The 22,004-nt window shown below is 44.9% G+C and overlaps 2 protein-coding genes across 2 annotated transcripts in view; one reads left to right on the top strand and one right to left on the bottom strand.

Annotated features, from left to right (window-relative positions):
* Positions 1 to 678: 678 nt before the first annotated feature.
* LOC122097646 (cytochrome c oxidase subunit 7B, mitochondrial) lies at positions 679 to 8,708 on the bottom strand. The gene is made up of 3 exons (XM_042668244.1): positions 8,558 to 8,708; positions 6,206 to 6,330; positions 679 to 880 (listed from the first exon to the last, which is right to left on the bottom strand). Exons 1-3 carry the CDS (start codon positions 8,595 to 8,597, stop codon positions 803 to 805), a joined length of 243 nt encoding a protein of 80 aa, XP_042524178.1. The 5' UTR covers positions 8,598 to 8,708; the 3' UTR covers positions 679 to 802.
* A 4,554-nt stretch (positions 8,709 to 13,262) lies between these two features.
* The window catches only part of Magt1 (magnesium transporter 1), a 28,815-nt gene continuing 20,073 nt past the window's right edge, over positions 13,263 to 22,004 (top strand). Inside the window, exon 1 of the mRNA XM_042668251.1 lies at positions 13,263 to 13,460. Coding sequence (XP_042524185.1) covers positions 13,263 to 13,460 — 198 coding nt within the window. The remainder of the gene's footprint in view (positions 13,461 to 22,004) is intronic.

Below are 22,004 nucleotides of genomic sequence, written 5' to 3'. Positions count from 1 at the left end.
GAATTTGTATCTTAATAATATTTTGCACATTGATTGACAGCTACTGAAAAGTGGGGAAATACCTACAGCCTTCCTATAGCTATTCAGTAACTACCCCCCTCTCTGGATCTGGGTGCAAGTGTCAACAACCATCTTGTCCTGGACGTGAACAACTGGGATGTGACTAAGCCAGCATTCCCAGACCTCCACCCGGATCTGGACTTGGGAGATAACAGCCACCTAGCGTCTTGTGATCTGGAAAAACCCAGGACTTTTACGATTTATCAGAAATAAGTTCCACTAGGTCTGGAAAGGTGGCTCAGTGGTACAGCACTTGCCTTGCATGCATGAGGCCCTGGCCCGCTTGAACCACAATCCTCAGATCTCAGCCTCCTGAGTAGCTAGGATTACAGGTGTGAGCCACCAGTACCTGGCTAGTAATATTTTTTTTCCTGGCTAGTAATATTAAACGTAATACTTTTGAGCTAAACTTTTGGCTCAAGGATGCCCCAAAATAGTTGTAATTGTGTACTTATCAATTAATTGTAATTTCAGATTTCTATAAAGTTGACTTCTAGGTGATAACTGAATTTCTCTAACACTACTTCATAAAGACATTACTTACTGTAACATTAATGCAAAGACTAAATGGTGACCAGATCTGGATTCATTTAGAAAGGAAATAAGCAAAATCTACAATGGAGGTTTCAAATATATTTTATTCCTTCAATATATCACATTTTCATTAAGTATATAGGGCTTTCATTCAGCATCGATTATAAGTTGGTTTTGAAATAATTCAGTATTACAGAAGCTGGCATGATTACTGATCTCTCCATTCCTTTGGGGTGACTCTGCCAACTGGGGACAGGTTCCATTCGATTCCAACCTGTGTTGCTGTCTGTAAGAATTAAAATAGCATCAGTTATACATGTTTAAATCACAGTCTACTCTCTTTGGAGCCTATTTCTTTTGCCAGTCCTGGGGCTTGAACTCAGGGCCTGGGCACTGTCCCTGAGCTTCTTTTGCTCAAGACTAGCACTCTACCACTTAAGCCATAGTGACACTTCTGACTTTTTCTGTTTATGTGCTGAGGAATCAAATCCAGACCTTCTTGTTTGTTAGGCAAGCACTGTACAACTAAGCCACATTTCCAGACCTGAAGCCTATTTTTTTTCTTTTTTCTTTTTTTTTGGTCAGTCGTGGGGCCTGAACTTTTGGCCTGGGCACTGTCCCTAAGTTTCATCAGCTCAAGGTTAGCGCTCTATCACTTGAGCCACAGCACTACTTCTGGCCTTTTCTGCTTATGTGGTGCTGAGGAATCAAATCAGGGCCTCACGCATGCAAGGCAAGCACTCTACCCCTGAGCCACCTTCCCAGCCCATCAGTGAGACTTTTATCTCCAATGACCTACTCAAAAACAGCTCAAAATGGAGCTGTGGCTCAGCAAATAAGCTCAGAGACACCACTCAGGCCCCGAGTTTGAGCACCAGGAAGGGTACCCAACAACAACAAAAAACAAACAAAATGAAGAAACCCACCTTGACCATAGGCCCTTTATGTAAGTCAAACCTAACTGCTCTCCTAAGTCTCTAGAGCAGTGCTAGTCAACAGAGCTTCACTGTCCAATACAGTAGTCATTAGCTACACACAGCCATGAAGGATGCAGAAATATGGTTAATATAAAATAACCCAATTCTTTTTTTTTTTTTTTTTGGTCATGGTGCTTGAACTCAGGGTCTGGGCAATGTTCCTGAGCTTTTTCTTCAAGGCCAGAACTCTACCAATTGAGCCACAGCAACACTTCTGGTGTTCTGGGGGTTAACTGGAGATAAGAACCTCATAGAAATTTCCTGCCTGGGCTGGCTTCCAACCACAATCCTCAGATCTCAGCCTCCTGAGTAGCTAGGATTACAAGCATGAGCCACCAGCGCCTGGATCATACTTATATTTTAATATTTAATTGCAGGGCAACTGCTTAATAGGCACAAGACCCAAGTTTAATTCTTAGCACCACAAACAATAGTATATCTGATTTTGGGAAAATCCAAAACAAGAATAAAAGCAGTCTATTTAAATAAAGTATCTCCACTGGGCACTAAGTGGCTCATGGCTATAATCCTAGCTAGTTAGGAGGCTGAGATCTGAGGACTGCAGTTCAAAGACCACCTAGACAATGCTGAGATTACTTGCAATTAACCAGCAAAAAGCTAGAAGTGGATGAGTTGGAGTTGTTCAAGTGGTAGAGGACCAGCCATGACCAAAGAAGCCAGGCAGTTCAGAGACCCTGTGGTTCAAGTATCAGAAAAAAAAAGAATATTGTACTCAGTTTCTTTGTTATTTTTTGAGACTGGTTCTATGTAGGTCAATGTGGCCTCTGTCTGTCTTATTACCTTAGCTTCCAAAGTGCTAAGATTATATGTATACCACCAAACCCAGCTTGTGTTCAGTTCTGATTGTAGGTAGGATTTTATAAAACCTCATCATTCATGTACACACAGGAGGGTGATCCAAAGAAATTAAAAAAAAAAACAAACTGGAATCTGAGTAACAAACAAACAAAAAAAATGAAGCCAGGCGCTGGTGGCTCACGCCTGTAATCCTAGCTACTCAGGAGGCTGAGATCTGAGGATCGCGGTTCAAAGCCAGCCCGGGCAGGAGAGACCGTGAGACTCCTATCTCCAATAAACCACCAGAAAACCGGAAGTGGTGCTGTAGCTCAAGTGGTAGAGCGCTCGCCTTGAGCTGAAGAGCTGAGGGACAGTGCCCAGGCCCAGAGCTCAAGCCCCACGACCGACAAAAAAAAAACAACAACCAAAAAAAATGACTGATAAAACTAGATATGTTTAAACTCGAAAGACCAAAGATATATAGAAATTTTCTTTTCTTTTTTTTTCTGCATGAGCCTGGGCGCTATCCCTCAGCTCTTCAGCTCAAGGCTAGTGCTCTACCACTTGAGCCACAGCACCACTTCCGGTTTTCTAGTGGTTTATTGGAGATGAGTTTCATGGGCTTTCCTGCCTGGTTGGCTTTGAACTTCTTTTTTTTTTTGGGGGGGGGGGTCCAGTCGTGGAGCCTGAACTCTGGGCCTGGGCGCTGTCCCTCAGCTCTTTAGCTCAAGGCTAGCGCTCTACCACTGGAGCCACAGCGCCGCTTCCGGATTTTTTCTTTTTGCTTATGTGGTGCTGAGGAATCGAACTCAGGGCCTGATGCATGCAAGGCAAGCGCTCTACCACTGAGCCACCTTCCCAGCCCTGGATTTGAACTTCTTTCCTCAAATGTCACCCTCCCGAGTAGCTAGGATTACAGGTGTGAGCCACCGGTGCCCTGATTCATCTTTTCTTTTATTTTTTTTTTTTTTTTTTTGGGGGGGGGGGGGTCCAGTTGTGGGGCCTGATCTCTGGGCCTGGGCACTGTCCCTCAGCCCTTCACCTCAAGACTAGCGCTCTATCACTTGAGCCACAGCGCCACTTCTGGCTTTTTCTGCTTATGTGGTGCTGAGGAATTGAACCCAGGGCCTCATGCATGCAAGGCAAGCACTCTACCACTGAGCCACCTTCCCAGCCCTAAAAGCAATTTTCTTCTTCCTTTTTATGGTTTGAAGCTGTGGCTTAATCCCAGGGCCTTCATGTATGCTAAGCACATTTTTTTATCACTAAGCTACACTTCCAGCCTATGAGAGCAATTTTCTGGTATCTCATAGCTGTAATAGGAAAATGTGATAAATCAGAGCTTCTGTATTATAGGAGTCTTTAACTCCCATTTTCTGCAAATGGAGAACAGGAAATGTTTCTTTTTCTATTTCTCCTTAACTGTTATACTAAAATAAATCCTTAATAAAACTTTTTTTGTGTCACTCTTGGGACTTGAACTCAGTGCCTGGGGGCTGTCTCTTGGGCTTTCTTACTCAAGGCTAGTGCTCTACCACTTGAGCCAAAGCTCCACATCTGGTATTTTGGTGATTAATGGATTAATGGACTAGTTTCATTCACACTACAATCCTCAGATCTCAGCCTCCTGAGTAGCTAGATTGGAAGCCAGCCTGGGCAGAAAATTCTGTGAGACTCTAATCTGCAATAAACCACTCAAAAAAGCAGGAAGTGGCACTATGGATTAAGTGGTAGAGTGCTCATAGACAGTGCCCAGGCCCAAGTTCAAGCACCAGGACCAGCAAACTAAAAACCTAACTTCTGTATAAAAACTGAATGATAGGCTGGAAGGTGGCTCAGTGGTAGAGTGCTTGCTTTGCATGCAGGAGCCCTGGGTTCGATTCCTCAGCACCACATAAACAGAAAAAGCTGGAAGTGGCACTGTGGCTCAAGTGGTAGAGTGCTAGTCTTTGAGCTGAAGAGCTGAGGGACAGCACCCAGGTGCAGAGTTCAGGCCCTATGACCCCCCCCAAAAAAAGAACCCTGAATGATGGATAGGGTAAGGAAACATTTTTAAGGCAATGTAAGGTCTTTTGCTAAGTATGATACTATACACCTGTAACTGTACCACCTAGGAGGCTGAAGCAGGAAATATATACAAGTTCGAGGCCGACTTGGACATAAAATAAGATCCTAGCTGGGCACTGGTGGCTCATGCCTATAATCCTAACTACTCAGGAGGCTGAGATCTGAGGGTTACATTTTGAAGTCAGCCTAGACAAGAAAGTCTGTGAGACTTTTTTTTTTTGGCAGTTGGGCTTGAACTGTAGGCCTGGGTACTGTGCCTCAGTTCTCCAGCTGAAGGCTAGTCTACCACTTGAGCCACAGCACCACTTCCCATTTTCTGGTTGTTATTGCAGAGTCTCACGTACTTTCCTGACAAGGCTGGCTTTAAACTGCAATCCTCAGATCTATGCCTCCTGAGTAGCTAGGATTATAGGAGTGAGCCACCAGCGCCTGCTGTCTGTGAGACTCTTATATCCAGTTAACCATCAGAAAACCTGAAGTGTAGATGTGGCTCAAAGTGGTATAGCACTAGCCTGGTGCAAAAAAGACCGGGGATAGCACCCAGGTCCTGAGTTCAAGCCCTACAACAAACAAAAAAAGACGTTTAAAAAAAGCATTTTAGAGGGCTAGAAGTATGATTCAAACAATAGAGCAACAGCCTAGCAAGGACAAAGCCCTGACTTCAAACTCTAGCGTTGTCAAAAAAATATCCCCCAACGCTTTAGACAGCTTTACTCTGTAGCCCACATCACCTTCAACATCCAATCCTCCTATCTTGGCTCCTGGATCAACGTAAGACCTTTTAAGAGCACCATGATATAAAAAGGACTGCCTAGTGACCTAGTAAATAATTTGGTATTAGACATGTTAAAGAAAAGATGAGGGGCTGGGAAGGTGGCTCAGTGGTAGAGTGCTTGCCTGGCATGCATGAGGCCCTGGGTTCGATTCCTCAGCACCACATAAGCAAAAAAAAAAAAAAAAAAGCCGGAAGTGGCGCTGTGCTCAAGTGGTAGAGCACTAGCTGAAGAGCTGAGGGACAGAGTTCAGGCCCCACAACCGGACCCCCCCCCCAAAAAAAAAGATGAAGCAGGGCACCAGTGGCTCACACCGTAATCCTAGCTACTCGGGAGGCTGAGATTTGAGGATAGAGGATAGAGGTTCAAAGCCAGCCTGCGCAGGAAAGTCCATGAGACTCTTATCTACAATAAACCATCAGAAAACTGGAAGGGACACTGTGGCTCAAGTGGTAGAGCACTAGCCTTGAGCTTAGGGACAGTGCCCAGGCTCAGAGTTCAGGCTCTATGACCAACCCAAAAAAAAAAAAAAAGATGAATGGTGAATGTTGAGGAAGAAATATTTGAACTGGGGAGATGATTAGATAAGATAATCTTTCAAATTTCTTCTGTAACACAAATGACTACCATGTTAAAGCATTTTGAATATAAATGAGAATGAAAAATATCTAAAATAAGCATTATTGGGGCTGGGAGTGATACATTACTTGCCTCACATGAGTAACACTTGAGTACAATCCCTAGCACTTCAAGAAAAAAAAAGCTGAGCTGGGAAGGTGGCTCAGTGGTAGAGCGCTTGCCTTGCATGCATCAGGCCCTGGGTTCCATTCCTCAGCACCACATAAGCAAAAAGGAAAAAGCCGGAAGTGGCGCTGTGACTCAAGTGGTAGAGCGCTAGCCTTGAGCTGAAGAGCTGAGGGACAGCGCCCAGGCCCAGAGTTCAGGCCCCATGACCGGACCAAAAAAAAAGCCAACAGTACTTACTACAGTACTTACATAAGTCCATGTAGCAAGACAGAAAGCGATTCCACCAGCTAATATAGCATTACCATATTTGTCATGGAAATCAGGTGCTCTTTTCTGGTGGCTCTGCCTTGCCATTGTTTGCTGAATGCTTCGAACTTAAAGAGAAAAAATAGAAAACCATCATTATAGAGCAAATACAAAAATATAGCTATTAATTATTGGGAAAGGAAATTGATACCACAAATCATGAAAGCCAATGAGATTTACTTTACAGTATTACACACCAGTAAAAATGGTAAAACGCGATGAATATAAAAGCATAGTAACATATTTTGAAATTCACCAAAGACAAGACAGATAAGCAGATTAATACATGATAAAACAAATACAGTGCCAGGTGCTGATGGCTCAAGGCTGTAATCCTAGCTACTCAGGAGTCTGAGATGTGAGGATTTCAGTTTGAAGCCAGACCAGGAGGAAAAGTCCATGAAACTACTATCTCCAGTAAATGAGCCTCTCCCAAAAAGCCAGAAGTGGCTCAAGTGGTAGAGTGCCAGCCTGGAGAAAAATAATCAGGGACAGGGCCCAGGAACCCAGTTCAAGCCCCACAACTGGCACATGTACACACTCACACACAGAGAATTTATTCTTTTTTTTTTAATGTTGTTGTTGTTGGCTATAGGGCTTGAGCTCAAGGCCTAGACCCTATCCTTGCACTTTAGTTCTCAAGGGTAGCACTCTGCCACTTGAGCCACAGCTCCACTTCTGGCTTTTAGTGGTTAACTGGAGATAAGACTTTTTTGCCCAAACTAGCTTTGAACTGCAATCCTCAGATGTCAGCCTCCTGAGCAGCTAGGATTATAGGCATGAGCTACCAACACCCAGCAAAAAAGTTTTCAAACTGCCCCTATGTGTATTAAGGAAAAGAGTTTAAGAAAGAACCAAGAACTAAAAATATTTTTTTTCCAATACTTTTTTCTAAATTATTCCTTTCCAATTTAAGTAGCAAGTCTTTACTGTTTAAAGAACCTTGGGAAAGCCGGGCACCAGTGGCTCATGCCTGTAATCCTAGCTACTCAGGAGGCTGACATCTGAGGATCAAGATTCAAGGACAGCTTGGGCAGGAAACTCTGTGAGACTCTGATCTCCAATAAATCACCAGAAAACCTGAAGTGGCGCTGTGGCTGAAGTGGTAGAGTGCTTGCCTTGAGCTGAAGAGCACAGGGACAGTGCCCAAGCTCAGAGCTCAAGCCCACGACCCACCAAAAAAAAAAAAAAGAACCTTGGAAAGTACTTGAATGTTTGGTTTGGCTTTTGTTGGTCACGGGGCTTGAACTCAGGACCTGGGCACTGTCCCTGAGCTCTTCAGCTCAAGGCAGGTATTCTACCATTTGAGCCAAAGCACCACTTCCGGAGTCCTGGTAATTAATTGGAGGTAAGAGTCTCACACACGGACTTTGCTGCCCAGGCTGGCTTTGAACTGCGATTCTCAAATCTGTCTCCCAAGTTGCTAGGATCACAGGCGCTACCCACCAGCGCCGGGTTCCAGGTGGATTGCTTTACACTTCACAGACAAAAAATGGTGTCAATGTCTTTCGCTGGTAATGTCATATAATCTTCAACAAAGTCCCCATTTTACAAATTAGAAAGTAGGATTAGAAAAATTAAATCATTACCCAAAGTAAAAGTGGTAATCAATGCAGCTACTGGCCTAGGAAAAACTACTGTATTTTTCAATTACGTTTGAAGTACCTGGAGTGTTTAGAATACAATTTAGTAACACGCTGAAATCTTTAAAAAAATATAAACCAAAATATGAGTACAGAAGCTAATGCTACTTGAGTAAGGTCACCTTCCTTCACTTTACTCAAGGTCACCTTCCGGGGAAATCAAGTCTGGAAATCCATTTTCTTTCTCTCTCTCTCCCTCCGTCCCTCTCGCCTTCTCTCCCTCTCATCTAGTATATTATCGATATATAATGCTGGCCTGAAATGTACCTGGACCTGCCTAACTTTTAGAATTTGAAAAGAAATGAGAACGACTGCTTTCAGAGCAATTGCTTCTCTGTAGACTTAGGAGTCAATACAGTCCCAAAGATAAAATTTCGAATGTAAGGAGAAGAAAGGTATCCATGAAATGCTCTTCTTTGAGATCCTCTCCCTGAAGAATTACCTGAAGAATTAAAGTACAGTGCTCAGCTCTGGATAGCAGACAGCAATCTTGAAAGGCAACAATGAAAACAGTGGGTGACAATGGTAATGGCAAGCCTTGGCGGAAACAGACTCGGCATTTAGAATGACATGGTCAGGATTTGGAGGCGCGAAAGACCCAAAGGACAGATGTAAGGAAGCTGTAAATGACTTCCTCACAATTTTTGCTCACCTTGGAGACGGCTTATAGCGTTTTTGGCCAAGGAAAACATCGCGGACCTGTAGCTAAGACAAAAGCAACGGCGGCTGGGCTGGACCACGCGAATTCTCCTTAGGTACCCTTGCAAAGAACCCTGAAAAACAAAATGGCTTTCACTTAAGACCTGTAATGAGATTTGGCGGTATCTCGCGAGATTTTTAAGCCAGGAAACCTGCAGTACTTTATATCGCGAGAAAAGTCTTAATGCCTTTTGGGAAATGTAGTTTCAATGCTGCGTGTGTCTGTATCACTGTCTGGGTGTCACTGTCTCTGAATCTCTGTGTGTGCTAGCCCTAAGGCTAGGAACTCAGAGTTTGGGCTTGGTTTTTCTTTTTTACTCAAGGAGCCACACCTCCACTTAAGGTTTTTGTTGTTATTGTTGTTGGTTAATGGAAGATTCTCCACGGCTTTTCCGCCTGGCCTGGGCTGACTTCCAACCCAAATCCTCAGATCTCAGCTTCCTAAGTAGCGAGAATTACATTGCAGAAATGAGCCACTGGCGCCCTGGCATTTTATAAGTACCATCTGATAGAAGTCAGAAAGCTCCTAGAAGAAAGGTTTACTGATCTGTAGAGGAGAACTGCATCACTGTTCTTTCTGCTCCTTCAAAACTCATTTTCTGTCTCCACTTACCACAAACTAATTGGTCAAACTCTGTGTATGTGTGTGTGTGTGTGTGTGTGTGTGTGTGTGTACAACTGGGGCTTGAACTAAAAGCACTGAGCTCTCTCTTGAGTTTTTTACTAAAGCCTAGGGTTCTGCCACTTAAGCCACAGCTCCAGTTCCACTTTACTTTTAATTTTGAAATAATTCCAAATTTAGAAAAAGTCAGACAAGTACTGGTGGCTCAAACGTATGCTCAAGAATCTGAAATCTTAAGATCATGCTTCAAGGCCAGTCCCCACAGGAAAGTCTGTGACACCCTTAGCACCAATTAGTCACCAAAACGCCATAAGTGGAGCACCAGCCTTGAGCAAAACACACTAAAGGACAGTGCCCAGGCCCTGAATTCCAGCCTTAGATATTGCACAAAATAAGAGAAAGAAGAGAAGGAGGCAGAGAGAGGAAAAGAGATCACAGAATTGTAAGAAGCCCACCAGAGTAACCCCAAGCTGAAGCAGGAAGATTGTGAGTTCTGGGCCAGCCTGAGCTACAAAGCTAGACTCCACCTCAAATATAAGGAAAAAAGTTTTCCAAGGGACATAAAAGGAAACCCCCAATTGGAAGTATAGGAAGAAAGACTCCAGTAAAATAAGAAAGAATGAGGAGGAAGAAGAATAGGAGGAGAAGGAGGAGGAGGAGGAAGAGGAGGAGGAGGAGGAGGAGGAGGAGGAGGAGGAGGAGGAGGAGGAGGAGGAGGAGGAGGAGGAGGAGGAGGAGGAGGAGGAGGAGGAGGAGGAGGAGGAGGAGGAGGAGGAGGAGGAGGAGGAGGAGGAGGAAGAAAGAAGGAAGAAGAAGAAAGAAGAAGGAGAAGGAAACTTCAGCTCCTGAATTTTCAAAAGTCAAAACAAAAATTCCTAAGCACTCTCCCATTAAAGAGGAACCCTGTGATTCTTTATCTGAAACTGTAAGCGAGAATTGAGAAACAACAACAAAGCCTGGTTCTTCAACAGACCACCTCACCAAGACTCTCCACTCCCCAAAAAGGGACCCATTGCCCATTCTAAGGAGAAAGACTTTCACAAGTGAGATAGAAGATGTGCCATACCTTTCCACACCACAGCACTGTATTTATGTCATGGGCACTAGCCTGCCCCATCACCATTGCCACTACAAGAATCCTCTCCAGGCTGGGTGCTGGTGGCTCACACCTGTAATCCTAGCTACTCAGGAGGCTGAGATCTGAGGATCACGGTTCAAAGCCAGCCGGGGCAGGAAAGTCTGTGAGACTCTTATCTCCAATAAAAACCACTAGAAAACCGGAAGTGGTGCTGTGGCTCAAGCGGTAGAGTGCTTGCCTTGAGCTGAAGAGCGCACGGACAGCGCCCAAGCCCAGAGTTCAAGCCCCACAACCGACCAAAACAAAAAAAGAATCCTCTCCAAAGAAGGTGGCTCAGTGGTAGGGTAGAGTGCTTGCCTTGTATGCATGAGGCCCTGGGTTCGATTCCTCAGCACCACATAAACAGAAAAAGCTGGAAGTGGTGCTGTGGCTCAAGTGGTAGAATAATAGCTTGAGCTGAAGAGCTGGGAGATAGTGCCCAGGTCCAGAGTTCAGGCCCCACAACCTACCCAAAAAAAAAAAAAAAGGAGACATAGCAAATAAGGCAAAGAATACTTGCTCTTATACCCTAGTGGTGTCAATCAAGCTAATAATTGTAAAAATGCCTTTGTATTTTTAAATTATTTATTGTTATTCTAAAGGTGATATACAGAGGGGTTACAGTTACATGAGCTTGATATTTTTTTGTTTTTGTTTTTGTTTTTTTTTGTTGGTCATGAGGCTGAACTCTGGGCCTAGGCACTGTCCCTCAGCTCTTCAGCTAAAGGCTAGTGCTCTACCACTTGAGCCACAGTGCCACTTCCAGCTTTTTCTGTTTATGTGGTGCTGAGGAATTGAACCCAGGGTCTCATGCACATGAGGCAAGCGCTCTACCACTGAGCCACCTTCCCAGCCCAGCTGGTATTTTTTATTGTAAGGGTGATGTACAAAGAGGTTATGCTTATATAAGTCAGGTATTGAATATATTTCTTTTTGAAAAGTGTCATGTCCCCTGAATTTTTTAAACAATCAATCAAGCAGGGTTCTGTCTAGAATGGGTAAATTTTTATGCTGGACACCTGTGGCTCACACCTGTAATCCCAGCCCTCTCATGGACTTTTTTGCCTGGGCTGGCTTCCAACTGCAATCCTCAGATTTCAGCCTCCTGAGTAGATAGGATTATAAGCATGAGCCATTGGTGCCCAGGTTGAATAAAATATTTTTTAAAAACCCACAAAGTGGGGTTGAGAATGTGGTTTAGTGGTAGAGTGCTTGCTTAGCATGCATGAAGCCCTGGGGTTCGATTCCTCAGTACCACATACACAGAAAAAGCCAGAAGTGGCACTGTGCTAGCCTTTAGCAAAAGGTGTTTAGGTTCAGTGCTTAGACCCTGAGTTCAAACCCCAGGACTAGCAAAAACCCCACAAAGGACTAGAGGCATGGATCAACATATAGTAACCTACCTTACATGCAAGGGCCCTGAGTTCAATCCTAATACTTCCAAAAGAATGTGAAAATTAAAGTGTGGTGTTTCTTGAATATTATCAAGTTACCCTATAGAGATAGTGTATGATTTGCATTTCTTCAACAACATGTAAGAGTGCCTATTTTACCTTTGTTTATGGCTTATATTGTATAACTTTTGTATTTTTGTCAATATGATTCACGAGATATGTCTCTTTTTTATTTTTTATTGGTCCGTCATGGGCTTGAACTGTGGGCCTGGGCCCTGTCCCTGAGCTGGTTTGCTTAAGGCTAGTGTTTTACCACTTGAGCCATGGCACCACTTCTACTTCCGATTTTCTGGTGGTTTATTGGAGTCTTAAGAGTCTCACAGACTTTCTTTCCCTGGGCTGGCTTTGAACTATGATCCTCAGATCTGTCTCCATAGTAGTTAGGATTACAGGCATGAACCACCATCACCCCGACTCTCACGTTTTCTCTTTGAGACTTTAAATTTTTTAAATTTTAGGGGGGGTGGGGGAGAACTGGGGTTTGAACTCCCTTAGCTTTTCCCCTCTTTCCCCTTTGTTCTACCACTTGAACCACAGCTCCATTTCCGGTTTCTGGTGGTTAATTGGAGATTATGAATCTCATGAACTTTTCCTGCCCGGATTGGCTTCGAATCATGAGCCTCAGCTCTCAGCTTCCTGGGTAGCTAGGATCACAAGTTTGAGCCACCTGCGCCTGTTTTTTTTTTGTTGTTGTTGTTGTTGGTCGTGGGGCTTGAACTCGGGGCTTGGGCGTTGTCCCCGCACTCTTCAGCTGAAGGAGAGCACTCTACCGCTTGAACCACAGCGCTACTTCTGGTTTTCTAGTGGTTTATTGGAGATAAGAATCTCACGGAGTTTCCTGCCCGGGCTGGTTTTGAACCATGATCCTCAGATCTCAGCCTCCTGAGGATTACAGGCGTGAGCCACCGGCACCTGGCTTGACTGTTTTTTTGTTTTGTTTTGTTTTTTGGTCAGGTCTGCCTATGTAGCCCAAGCGGAAGCGGAAACTATCTCAGGCTCGAGGGCTGGCATTGCAAGTATACGCCACCACACCCTGCTTTTTCAAATTCTTACTCATATTGCACTTAAAAAAAAAATCCTCCAGTTATATTAAGTATATTTTTGTTTTTCTACTTTTTTTTCTTTTTCAAATACTTGGGATTAAATGAAATGGATTTCAAGGAATTTTAAACGAGTCTTGGGGAGAAAATTGCGTCTTAGCAACCCCAAGCTATTTTGAACTGAAAATACCCGCAGCATTCCACAACTGCGCACGCGTGTTTCACAGCCGCTCAGCTCGACATCTTTTCCCAGCACGAAAGGGGAGGCCCATAATTTTTAACGGACCAATGAAAAACCTCCAGATGATCCTCTTCCTATTGGCTAACGAAGACCAATTAGAGGCGAACTGTCTTTTAGCGGGCGTCTAGCTGTAACGCGCTGTGACGTTATGGGAGGGGTCGCCTACCAGGGCTAAGTTTAGCCAATGAGGAAAGAGAAGGGGTGGGTTTCCCAGTTCTCACGTCCGTCCCACATACCCAGCCTAAGGAAAGTTTGGCTTACCCCGGGGAGAGCAGCGAACATGGCAGCGCGTCGGTGGTTTTGGTCTATCTCTGCGACTTTGGCCATGGCGCTGCTGCTCTTGTACAAGATTCCTTCAGCTTCTGCCCAAAGAAAAAAGGAGGTGAGGACACAGTTTTTAGCACCAGAGGCTTTTCCCACTGCGAGAGGCTTGACTGGGTCTGTGGATTCCTTCCCGCTTTCCTTTCCCTGTCCCCGCCACTTTCTGGGCTTTTGGTATCTTTTAACCCCATCGTTTTCGAGTTATTGCTTTGCGAAGGAAGGAAAGGCATACTTCATGTCTTGTGAGAGTGGAGTGGCCACCTGGCTTCTACGGGCTGGGACAAGTTTGGCCACTTCTCTGTGAGTTGGGGCCCCATAGGGTGTTGGGGCTGGAGGCTAGATCCAGGGTGCAGGATATAAAGAGAGGCTTTCCGATGTTGGCAAATGTTAACTCCTCCGACATGTACAACAGCTTTGGTGCCGTTTTCAGTTCTGGATGTGGAAATGAGAGCGAAGTGAAATTAAACCAGGTTGATCAACCGCGTAGATCAGCCAACAAATATTTCGTGTGCTTGACATACACACATGAACAAAAGTGCAATTCCCTCCTGGTGGAACTTACAGGCTTTGGGAAATCCAAAAGATAGATCTATCTATCTATCTATCTACCTACCTACCTACCTACCTACCTACCTACCTACCTACCTACCTACCTACCTACCCACCTACCCACCTACCCACTTACCCACTCACCCATCCACCCACCCACCCACCTACCTATCTACTCATGCTTAAGCAAGCTAAGCAGACCAGTTTGAGCATTGTGGTTTAAAACATTTGTGACTTCCATCTTTGTACTCTCAGAACTTAAAAAAAAATCTTAGTAGGGGCTGGGAAGGTGGCTCAGTGCTAGAGTGCTTGCCTTGCATGCATGAGGCCCTGGATTCTATTCCTCAGCACCACATAAGCAGAAAAAGCCGGAAGTGGTGCTGTGGCTCAGTGGTAAAGCACTAGCCATGAGCTAAAGAGCTGAGGGACAGTGCCCAGGCCCAGAGTTAAGGCCCCACGACTGACAAAAAAAAATCTTAGTAACAATCGTTTGTACCCTCAAATTTTATTTTATTTTTTGTCCTTTCTCTTTTGGTACTGGGGATCAAACCCAGGACGTTGCACTTGCTAGGCAAGTGCTTTGCCACTGAACTACTTCCTAGCTCACCTGCTAAGTTTATATGAGAAAAACCAGTTTATACAGTTAACTAAGGCAGAACAAGGAGTAAATCAGATCAGCCATTCTAATCCTACATTCTGTTCACAAAGTCACTCAGACATTTCTTGTGTTAATTTCTGCTGAATTAAGAATGAAGCTATCTTCTGTATGCCTTTTTTCTATTTCTTTATTAAAGGGATTTATTTTTTTTGGGGGGGAGGGGTCCGTTCGTGGGGCCTGAACTCTGGGCCTGGACGCTGTCCCTCAGCTCTTCAGCTCAAGGCCAGCGCTCTACCACTTGACCCACAGCGCCACTTCTGGCTTTTTTTTCTGCTTATGTGGTGCTGAGGAATCGAACCCAAGGCCTCATGCATGGTAGGCTAGTGCTCTACCACTTGAGCTACAGCGCCACTTCTGGGTTTTTTCTTTTTGATTATGTGGTGCTGAGGAATCAAATCCAGGGCCTCAGGCATGCAAGGCAAACACTCTACCACTGAGCCACCTTCCTAGCCCCTATTAAAGGGATTTAATACGACAGAAAATCTCTACAGAGCTCTATACATCTCTTTCATAAAATTCTTTGATCAAATTCACTATTTCTATTGCTCTTATCTCCCTTCTGGAGAGATTTCTGTGTGTTTGAACTCTTCCATAAAAATCAAAGCTAAGCTAGCTAATTGAAACAATGAGTTAAGACTGGCAATGTCCCTGAGCTTCTTTTGCTCAAGGCTAGCACCCTACCACTTGAGTCACAACATCACGGCCTCTTCTGTTTATGTAGTACTGAGGAATCAAACCCAGGACTTCATGCATGCTAGGCAAGCAACTCTACCACTAAGCCACATTCCTAACCCAGTAATTTTTCTTTAACTCTCCAGCACTTTTTTTTTTTTTTTGGTCGGTCGTGGGGCTTGAACTCTGGGCCTGGGCGCTGTCCCTAGCTCTTCAGCTTAAAGCTAGCGCTCTACTACTTGACCCACAGCGCCACTTACGGCTTTTTTTTCTGCTTATGTGGTGCTGGGAATTGAACCCAGGGCCTCAGGCATGCAAGGCAAGTGCTCTACCACTGAGCCAACTTCCCAGCCCCCCCTGAGCATCTTTTGCTCAAGGCTAAAACATTCTACCACTTGAGCCATAGCTCCACTTCTGGCTTTTTTGGTGCTTACTTGGAGATAAGAGTCTCTCATAGCCAGGTGCTGGTGGCTCATGCCTGTAATCCTAGCTACTCAGAAGGCTGAGACCTGAGGATTCCAGTACGAAGACTCTTATCTCCAATTAACCACCCAAAACTAATGTGGATCTGTGGCTCAAAGTAATAGAGCACTAGCCTTGAGCGAAAAAGCTCAGGGACATTGCCCAGGCCCAGAATTCAAGCCCCCACTCCCCAAAAAAGTCTCACAAACTTTCCTGCCCTGGCTGGTTTCGAACCATGATCCTCAGATCTCAGCCTCCTGAGTAGTATTACAGGTGTGAGCCCCCAGTGTCCAGTTGTCTGTTTTTCAGACAGATGTAATATGTAGCCCAGGCTGGCCTCAAACTTGTAATCCTCCGAAAGGTGGGCACTGATGGCTCATACCTGTAATCTTAGCTTCTCAGGAGGCTAAGATCTGCAGGTTGGGGTTCAAAGCCAGCCCAAGGGAGAAAATCCCTGAGCTCTTGTATCCAATTAACCACTTGAAAAGTGGAAGTTGAGCTGTGGCTCAAAGTGGCAGCACTAGCCTTGAGCAAAAAAGCACAGAGGGCTGGGAAGATAGCTCAGTGTTAGAGTTCTTGCTTAGCATACATGAGGCCCTGGTTTCAATTCCTCAGCACCACATAAGCAGAAAAACCCAGAAGTGGTGCTGTGGCTCAAGTGGCAGAACGCTCTCCTTGAGCTGAAGAGCTGAGGGACAGTGCCCAGGCCTAGAGTTCAGGACCCAGGACTGACAAAAAAAAAAAGCACAGAGAGTGCCCAAGTCTGGAGTTGAAGCCCCACAACTGACAACAAACAAACAAAAACCTGCTGGGTGCCAGTGGCTCCTGCCTATAATCCTAGCTACTCAGGGGACTGAGATCTGAGGATCACGATTCAAAGCCAGCTCGAGTGGGAAAGATGTGAGACTCTTATCTCCAATAAACCACTCAGAAGCCGGATGTGGCACTATGGCTCAAGTGATAGAGAGCTAGCCTTGAGCTGAAGAGCTGAGGGACAGAACCCAGGCCCAGAGTTCAAGCCCCAGGACTGACCAAAAGCAAAAAAGAGGAAAAAAGAAAAAAAAAAACAAACTTGTGATCTTCCTGCCTTACTTCCCCAGATGGCAGACCTGTGTAAATCATGCCTGTCAAAATTATATTTCCTGACTTGCTTCTCGGAATCTAAATATGGAAAAGGGTGAATGCACAGAGTATTCTGAAGCATAGTAAAAATGCTTGTAGTAATGTTTACATGGCAGGTCTTCCTGCTTCTCAAGTCTCAAAAAAAAAAAAAAGTGTAGCTAGACGCTGGTAGCTCAGTGCTTGTAATCCTAGCAACTCAAGAGACTGAGATCTGAAGATTGCAATTCAAAGCCACCCTTGACAGGAAAGCCGGTGAGACTCTTAACCAGTTAACCATCAGAAAACTGGAAGTGGCACTGTGACTGAAAGTGGTAGAGCACTGTTGTTGAGCAAAAGAGCCCAGGGACAGCACCCAGGCCCTGAGTTCAAGCCCCATGACTGATAAGGAAACAAAACAAAGCAAGAACTTTAAAAAAATATGATTTACTCTAACTCAGGTAATCTTTAGCAAGTTAGCAAGTCTCATTTTCCTCAGTACAATTGAGAAAATACCTATTTCTGTGGCTGCTGTGAAAATTAAATAAGGTATAATTCCATCCAGAAGACCCTTGGCCTATGGAAAGCATTAGATGATATGGCTGATATAGTTTGCTTGCATATATGAAAGTAAAACTATGAAACCTGTTAAAATTGCTTAAAAGGCAGGAGGGATAAGGCAGAAGGTGAAGGTTTTGCTTTATTGTCATGTTACTTAAACAATATTAAATTTTTGTAAGTTTTTTTTTTTTTTGTCAGTTTTGGGGCCTGGGCTCTCAAGCCCTGAGCTCTTTTGATCAAGGCTAGTGCTCTACCACTTTGAGCCACAGTGCCACTTACAGCTTTTTCTGAGTAGTTTATTGGACATAAGAGTCTCATGGAAACCAGGTGCTGGTGGCTCACGCCTGTAATCCTAGCTACTCAGGAGGCTGAGATCTGAGGATCATAGTTCAAAGCCAGCTCAGGCACCCAAGTCTGTGAGACTCTTATCTCCAATAAACCACTCAGAAAACTGGAAGTAGCCCTCTGGCTCCAGTGGTAGAGCGCTAGCCTTGAGCTGAGGAGCTGAGAGACAGCGCTCAGGCCCAGAGTTCAAGCCCCACGACCAACCAAAAAAAAAAAAAAACCCCAAAACTAATTGATAATGCAACCCTTCACCCCAAAAAAAAACCACTTAAAAATCATCAAGCAGCCGGGCGCTGGTGGCTCACGCCTGTAATCCTAGCTACTCAGGAGGCTGAGATCTGAGGATCTCGGTTCAAAGCCAGCCCGGGCAGGAGAGACCGTGAGACTCCTATCTCCAATAAACCGGAAGTGGCACTGTAGCTCAAGTGGTAGAGCGCTCGCCTTGAGCTGAAGAGCTGAGGGATAGCGCCCAGGCCCAGAGTTCAAGCCCCACAACCGACAAAAAAAAAAAATCAAGCAAAGATACAGTGTATATTTTAACAATATCCAGGAAGTGAAGTGACTATCCAGGAATGAAACACATGGTATTTACAGATTTAAAGTGCTCTTCTCTGCTCACTGTCTGTCTCCTGAAGTAATTATCTGTCCAATTATATTTCTGTATCTGTTCAGTTTCACTCTTAATTCATGGATGGAGTTGGAAATGTATTGCTTAGCCAGAAATTTCATTTTAGTAACATCTGAAGACTGGTAAATGATTAGGAAAACTAAAAACATGAATTTTTGTTTATATTAATTGCATGTAGTAAAGGGTTTCATTATCACATTTCCACTCATAGATACAATGTACTTCGATTATATGCATCACTCCGCTGCTCTGGCTTACCTACCTGCTACTCTCCCCTCCTTCCTGGTTGTTACCTCTTCCCTCTTTTTCTCCCAGTTTCTTGTTTTAGTTTTTGTTTCCTGGTTCTGGAGCTTCGACTGTTGGCCTGAACACTGGCCCCTGAGCTTCTTTTGCTCAAAGCTAACACTCTACCACTTGATCCACAGCTCCACTTCCAGAGTTTTGTGTTTAATTGGTGATAAGAGTCTTTTGGAGCTGGGAGACAGTAGCTCACACCTATAATCTTAGCTGCTCAGGAGGTTGAGATCTGAGCATCACAGTTTGAAGCCAGCCCAGGCAGAAAAGTCGTGAGACTCTTATCTCCAATAAATTACTCAGAAAAAGCTGGAAAAGCTCATAGTGAGAGTGCTAGCCTTGAGCATAAAGAGGCTCAGGGACAGTGCCCAGGCCCTGAGTTCAAGCCCCAGGACCAGCAAAAATAACAACAACAACAACAAATCTCCTGGACTTTCCTGCCTGGACTGGCCTTGAGCTATAATCCTCAGTCCTCAGCCTCCTGAGTAGCTAGTTACACACGTGAGCCACCATTTTCTGGTTAATAATGGCTTTAAAATATAGAATATGTATTTCGAAGCTAAGAACCAACATTGTGGGGCTGGGAAGGTGGCTCATTGGTAGAGCGCTTGCCTTGCATGCCTGAGGCCCTGGGTTCGATTCCTCAGCACTACATAAGAAAAAAGCGGGAAGTAGCGCTGTGGCTCAAGTGGTAGAGTGCTAGCCTTGAGCTGAAGAGCTGAGGGACAGTGCCCAGGCCCAGAGTTCAGGCCCCACGACTGGACCCCCCCCCCCCAAAAAAAAAAAAAACCAACATTGTCTGACCTGAAGCAGAAGTGACAGTCTCTTGAGGCTGTTTTATTTTAAGTGGCAAAGCATGGAATTGAATAGAGAAATTACTTCATTAAAGGAAACTGTGGGCTAGGCCTAGGTGACTCCAGAGCTTCCTGAGGCAGTCTTGGTCAGCACTTCCCCCTTAGCCCATCTTCCCATTGATCAGTCTCTTGCTCCCTTCATTGGATGGTCTGGATGAGAAGTGTGTGTTTAGTTCCTTTTACATTTTTTTGTTGTTGGTCGTGGGGCCTGAACTCTGGGCCTGGGCACTGTCCCTCAGCTCTTCAGGTCAAAGCTAGCACTCTACCACTGAGTCACCTTCCCAGCCCTAGTTCCTTAGTTTTTAAGACACTGTGCAACCTTAAAGAGACCCAGTTTCTCCACATCCTCTTTAAGGTCATTCTAGTTTCACTTTATTAACAAACATATGTTGCTATTTCTCCTTGCTTTTTTATTTTTATGGTGCTAAGGTTCAAACTCAGGCCTTTGTGCTTACAAGGCAAGTGCTCCACCACTTGAGCCACATCCCCAGCCTAGCAGTGATATCTCATTAGATTTTTTTTTTTGCCAGTCTTGGGGCTTGAACTCAAGGCCTGGGCACTGTCCCTGTATATGTGGTACTGAGGAATCAAACCCAGGGCTTCATACATGCTAGGTAAGCACTCTACCACTGAGCCATATTCTCAGGCTGGATTGTTTTTCATAAGGTTAATACTCTACCTCTTGAGCCACTACTTCTGGCTCTTTTAGTGGTTAATTGGAAATAAGAGTCTCATGGACTTTTCTGCCTCAGATGGCTTCAAACCATGATTCTCAAATCTTAGCCTCCTTATAGCTAGGATTACAGGCGTATGAGTCACTGGCACCCTGGCTCTTACTGTGTTCTTTTTTTTTTTTGGGTCCGGTTGTGGGGCCTGAACTCTGGGCCTGGGTGCTGTCCCTCAACTCATCAGCTCAAGGCTAGCGCTCTACCACTTGGGCCACAGCGCCACTTCCGGCTTTTTTCTTTTTGCTTATGTGGTGCTGAGGAATTGAACCCAGGGCCTCATGCATGCAAGGCAAGCGCTCTACCACTGAGCCACCTTCCCAGCCCCTCTTACTGTGTTCTTAATGATGTTGAACATTTTCTTATGCTGGTAGGGATTGAACCCAGGGTCTAACTTATTGAACATCTTCCTTTGTCTATGTTTGCCATCTTTTTCTTTTTTGCTAGTCCTGGGGCCTGAACTCTGGGCCTGGGCACTGCCCCTGAGCTCTTCAGCTCAAGCCGAGCGCTCTACCACTTGAGCCACAGCACCACTTCTGTTTTTTTCATTATGTGGTGCTGAGGAATTGAACCCAGGACCTCCTGCATGCAAGGCAAACACACTAGCACTGAGCCACCTTCCCAGCCCTCATACGTTTTTTTGTTTTGTTTTGTTTTTTACTCATTTTCTAGTTTAGCTATGTGATTTTTTTTTTCTTTCAGTCCTGGGGCTTGAACTCTGGGCTTGGACGCTATCCTTGCACTCTTCAGCTCAAGGCGAGCACTCTACCGCTTGAGCCACAGTGCCACTTCTGGTTGTTTTTTTTTTTTTTTTTTGGGTCCGGTCGTGGGGCCTGAACTCTGGGCTTGGGCGCTGTCCCTCAGCTCTTCAGCTCAAGGCTAGCGCTTTACCACGTGAGCCACAGTGCCACTTCCGGCTTTTTTGTTTTTGCTTATGTGGTGCTAAGGAATGGAACCCAGGGCCTCAGGCATGCAAGGCAAGCGCTCTATCACTGAGCCACCTTCCTAGCCCCCACTTCTGGTTTTCTAGTAGTTTATTGGAGATAAGAGTCTCGCGGATGTTCCTGCCCAGGCTGGCTTTGAACTGTGATCCTCAGATCTCAGCCTCCTGAGTAGCTAGGATTACAGGTGTGAGCCACCAGCACCCGGCTGCTATGTGATTTTTTTAAAGTATTGAATTGATTTTTTCTAGCTAGTTCTGGGACTTGAACGCTGCACCTGGTTGCTGCTGTCAACTGAGCTTTTTTGCTCAAGTCTAGCTTGAGTTATTTTTTTGTGTATGTGTACCTTTGCCAGCATTGGAGCTTGACCTCAGGGCCTCTTGCTCTTGTTTAGCTTTTTCTCTAAGGGCTAGTGGTACTCTACTATTTGAACCACTTCTGGCTGTTTATTGGTTAATTGGAGATAAGATTGTCATGGAGACCAGTGTTATACGTGGCTCCCAACCATAATACTAGCTACTCATGGGGTTGAGATCTGGAGATTGCAATTTCAAAGCCAGCTGGGGAAGGAAAAATCCATGAGACTCTTATGTCCAGTGAAGTACCAAAAAGCCAGAAATGGAGTTTTGGCTTAAGTGGTAGACCACCCAGCCTTGAGCAGAAAAAGCTAAGTGAAAGCAAGAGGACCTGAGTTCAACCTTCAGTACTGGCACAAAAAATGTCTGTATATGTGAATGTGTATACACCTAGTCTGGAGGCAAGGCTCAAGTGGCAGAGCACCAGACTAGCAAGAACTACTCTGAATTCAAAGGCTCTGA

The sequence above is a fragment of the Dipodomys spectabilis genome, unplaced genomic scaffold, assembly GCF_019054845.1.
Source record: "Dipodomys spectabilis isolate Male_0828 unplaced genomic scaffold, ASM1905484v1 ptg000424l, whole genome shotgun sequence".
NCBI lineage: Eukaryota > Metazoa > Chordata > Mammalia > Rodentia > Heteromyidae > Dipodomys > Dipodomys spectabilis.
Note: the sequence above shows the minus strand (reverse complement) of the source record. Positions and strands in the feature narration are given on the sequence as shown.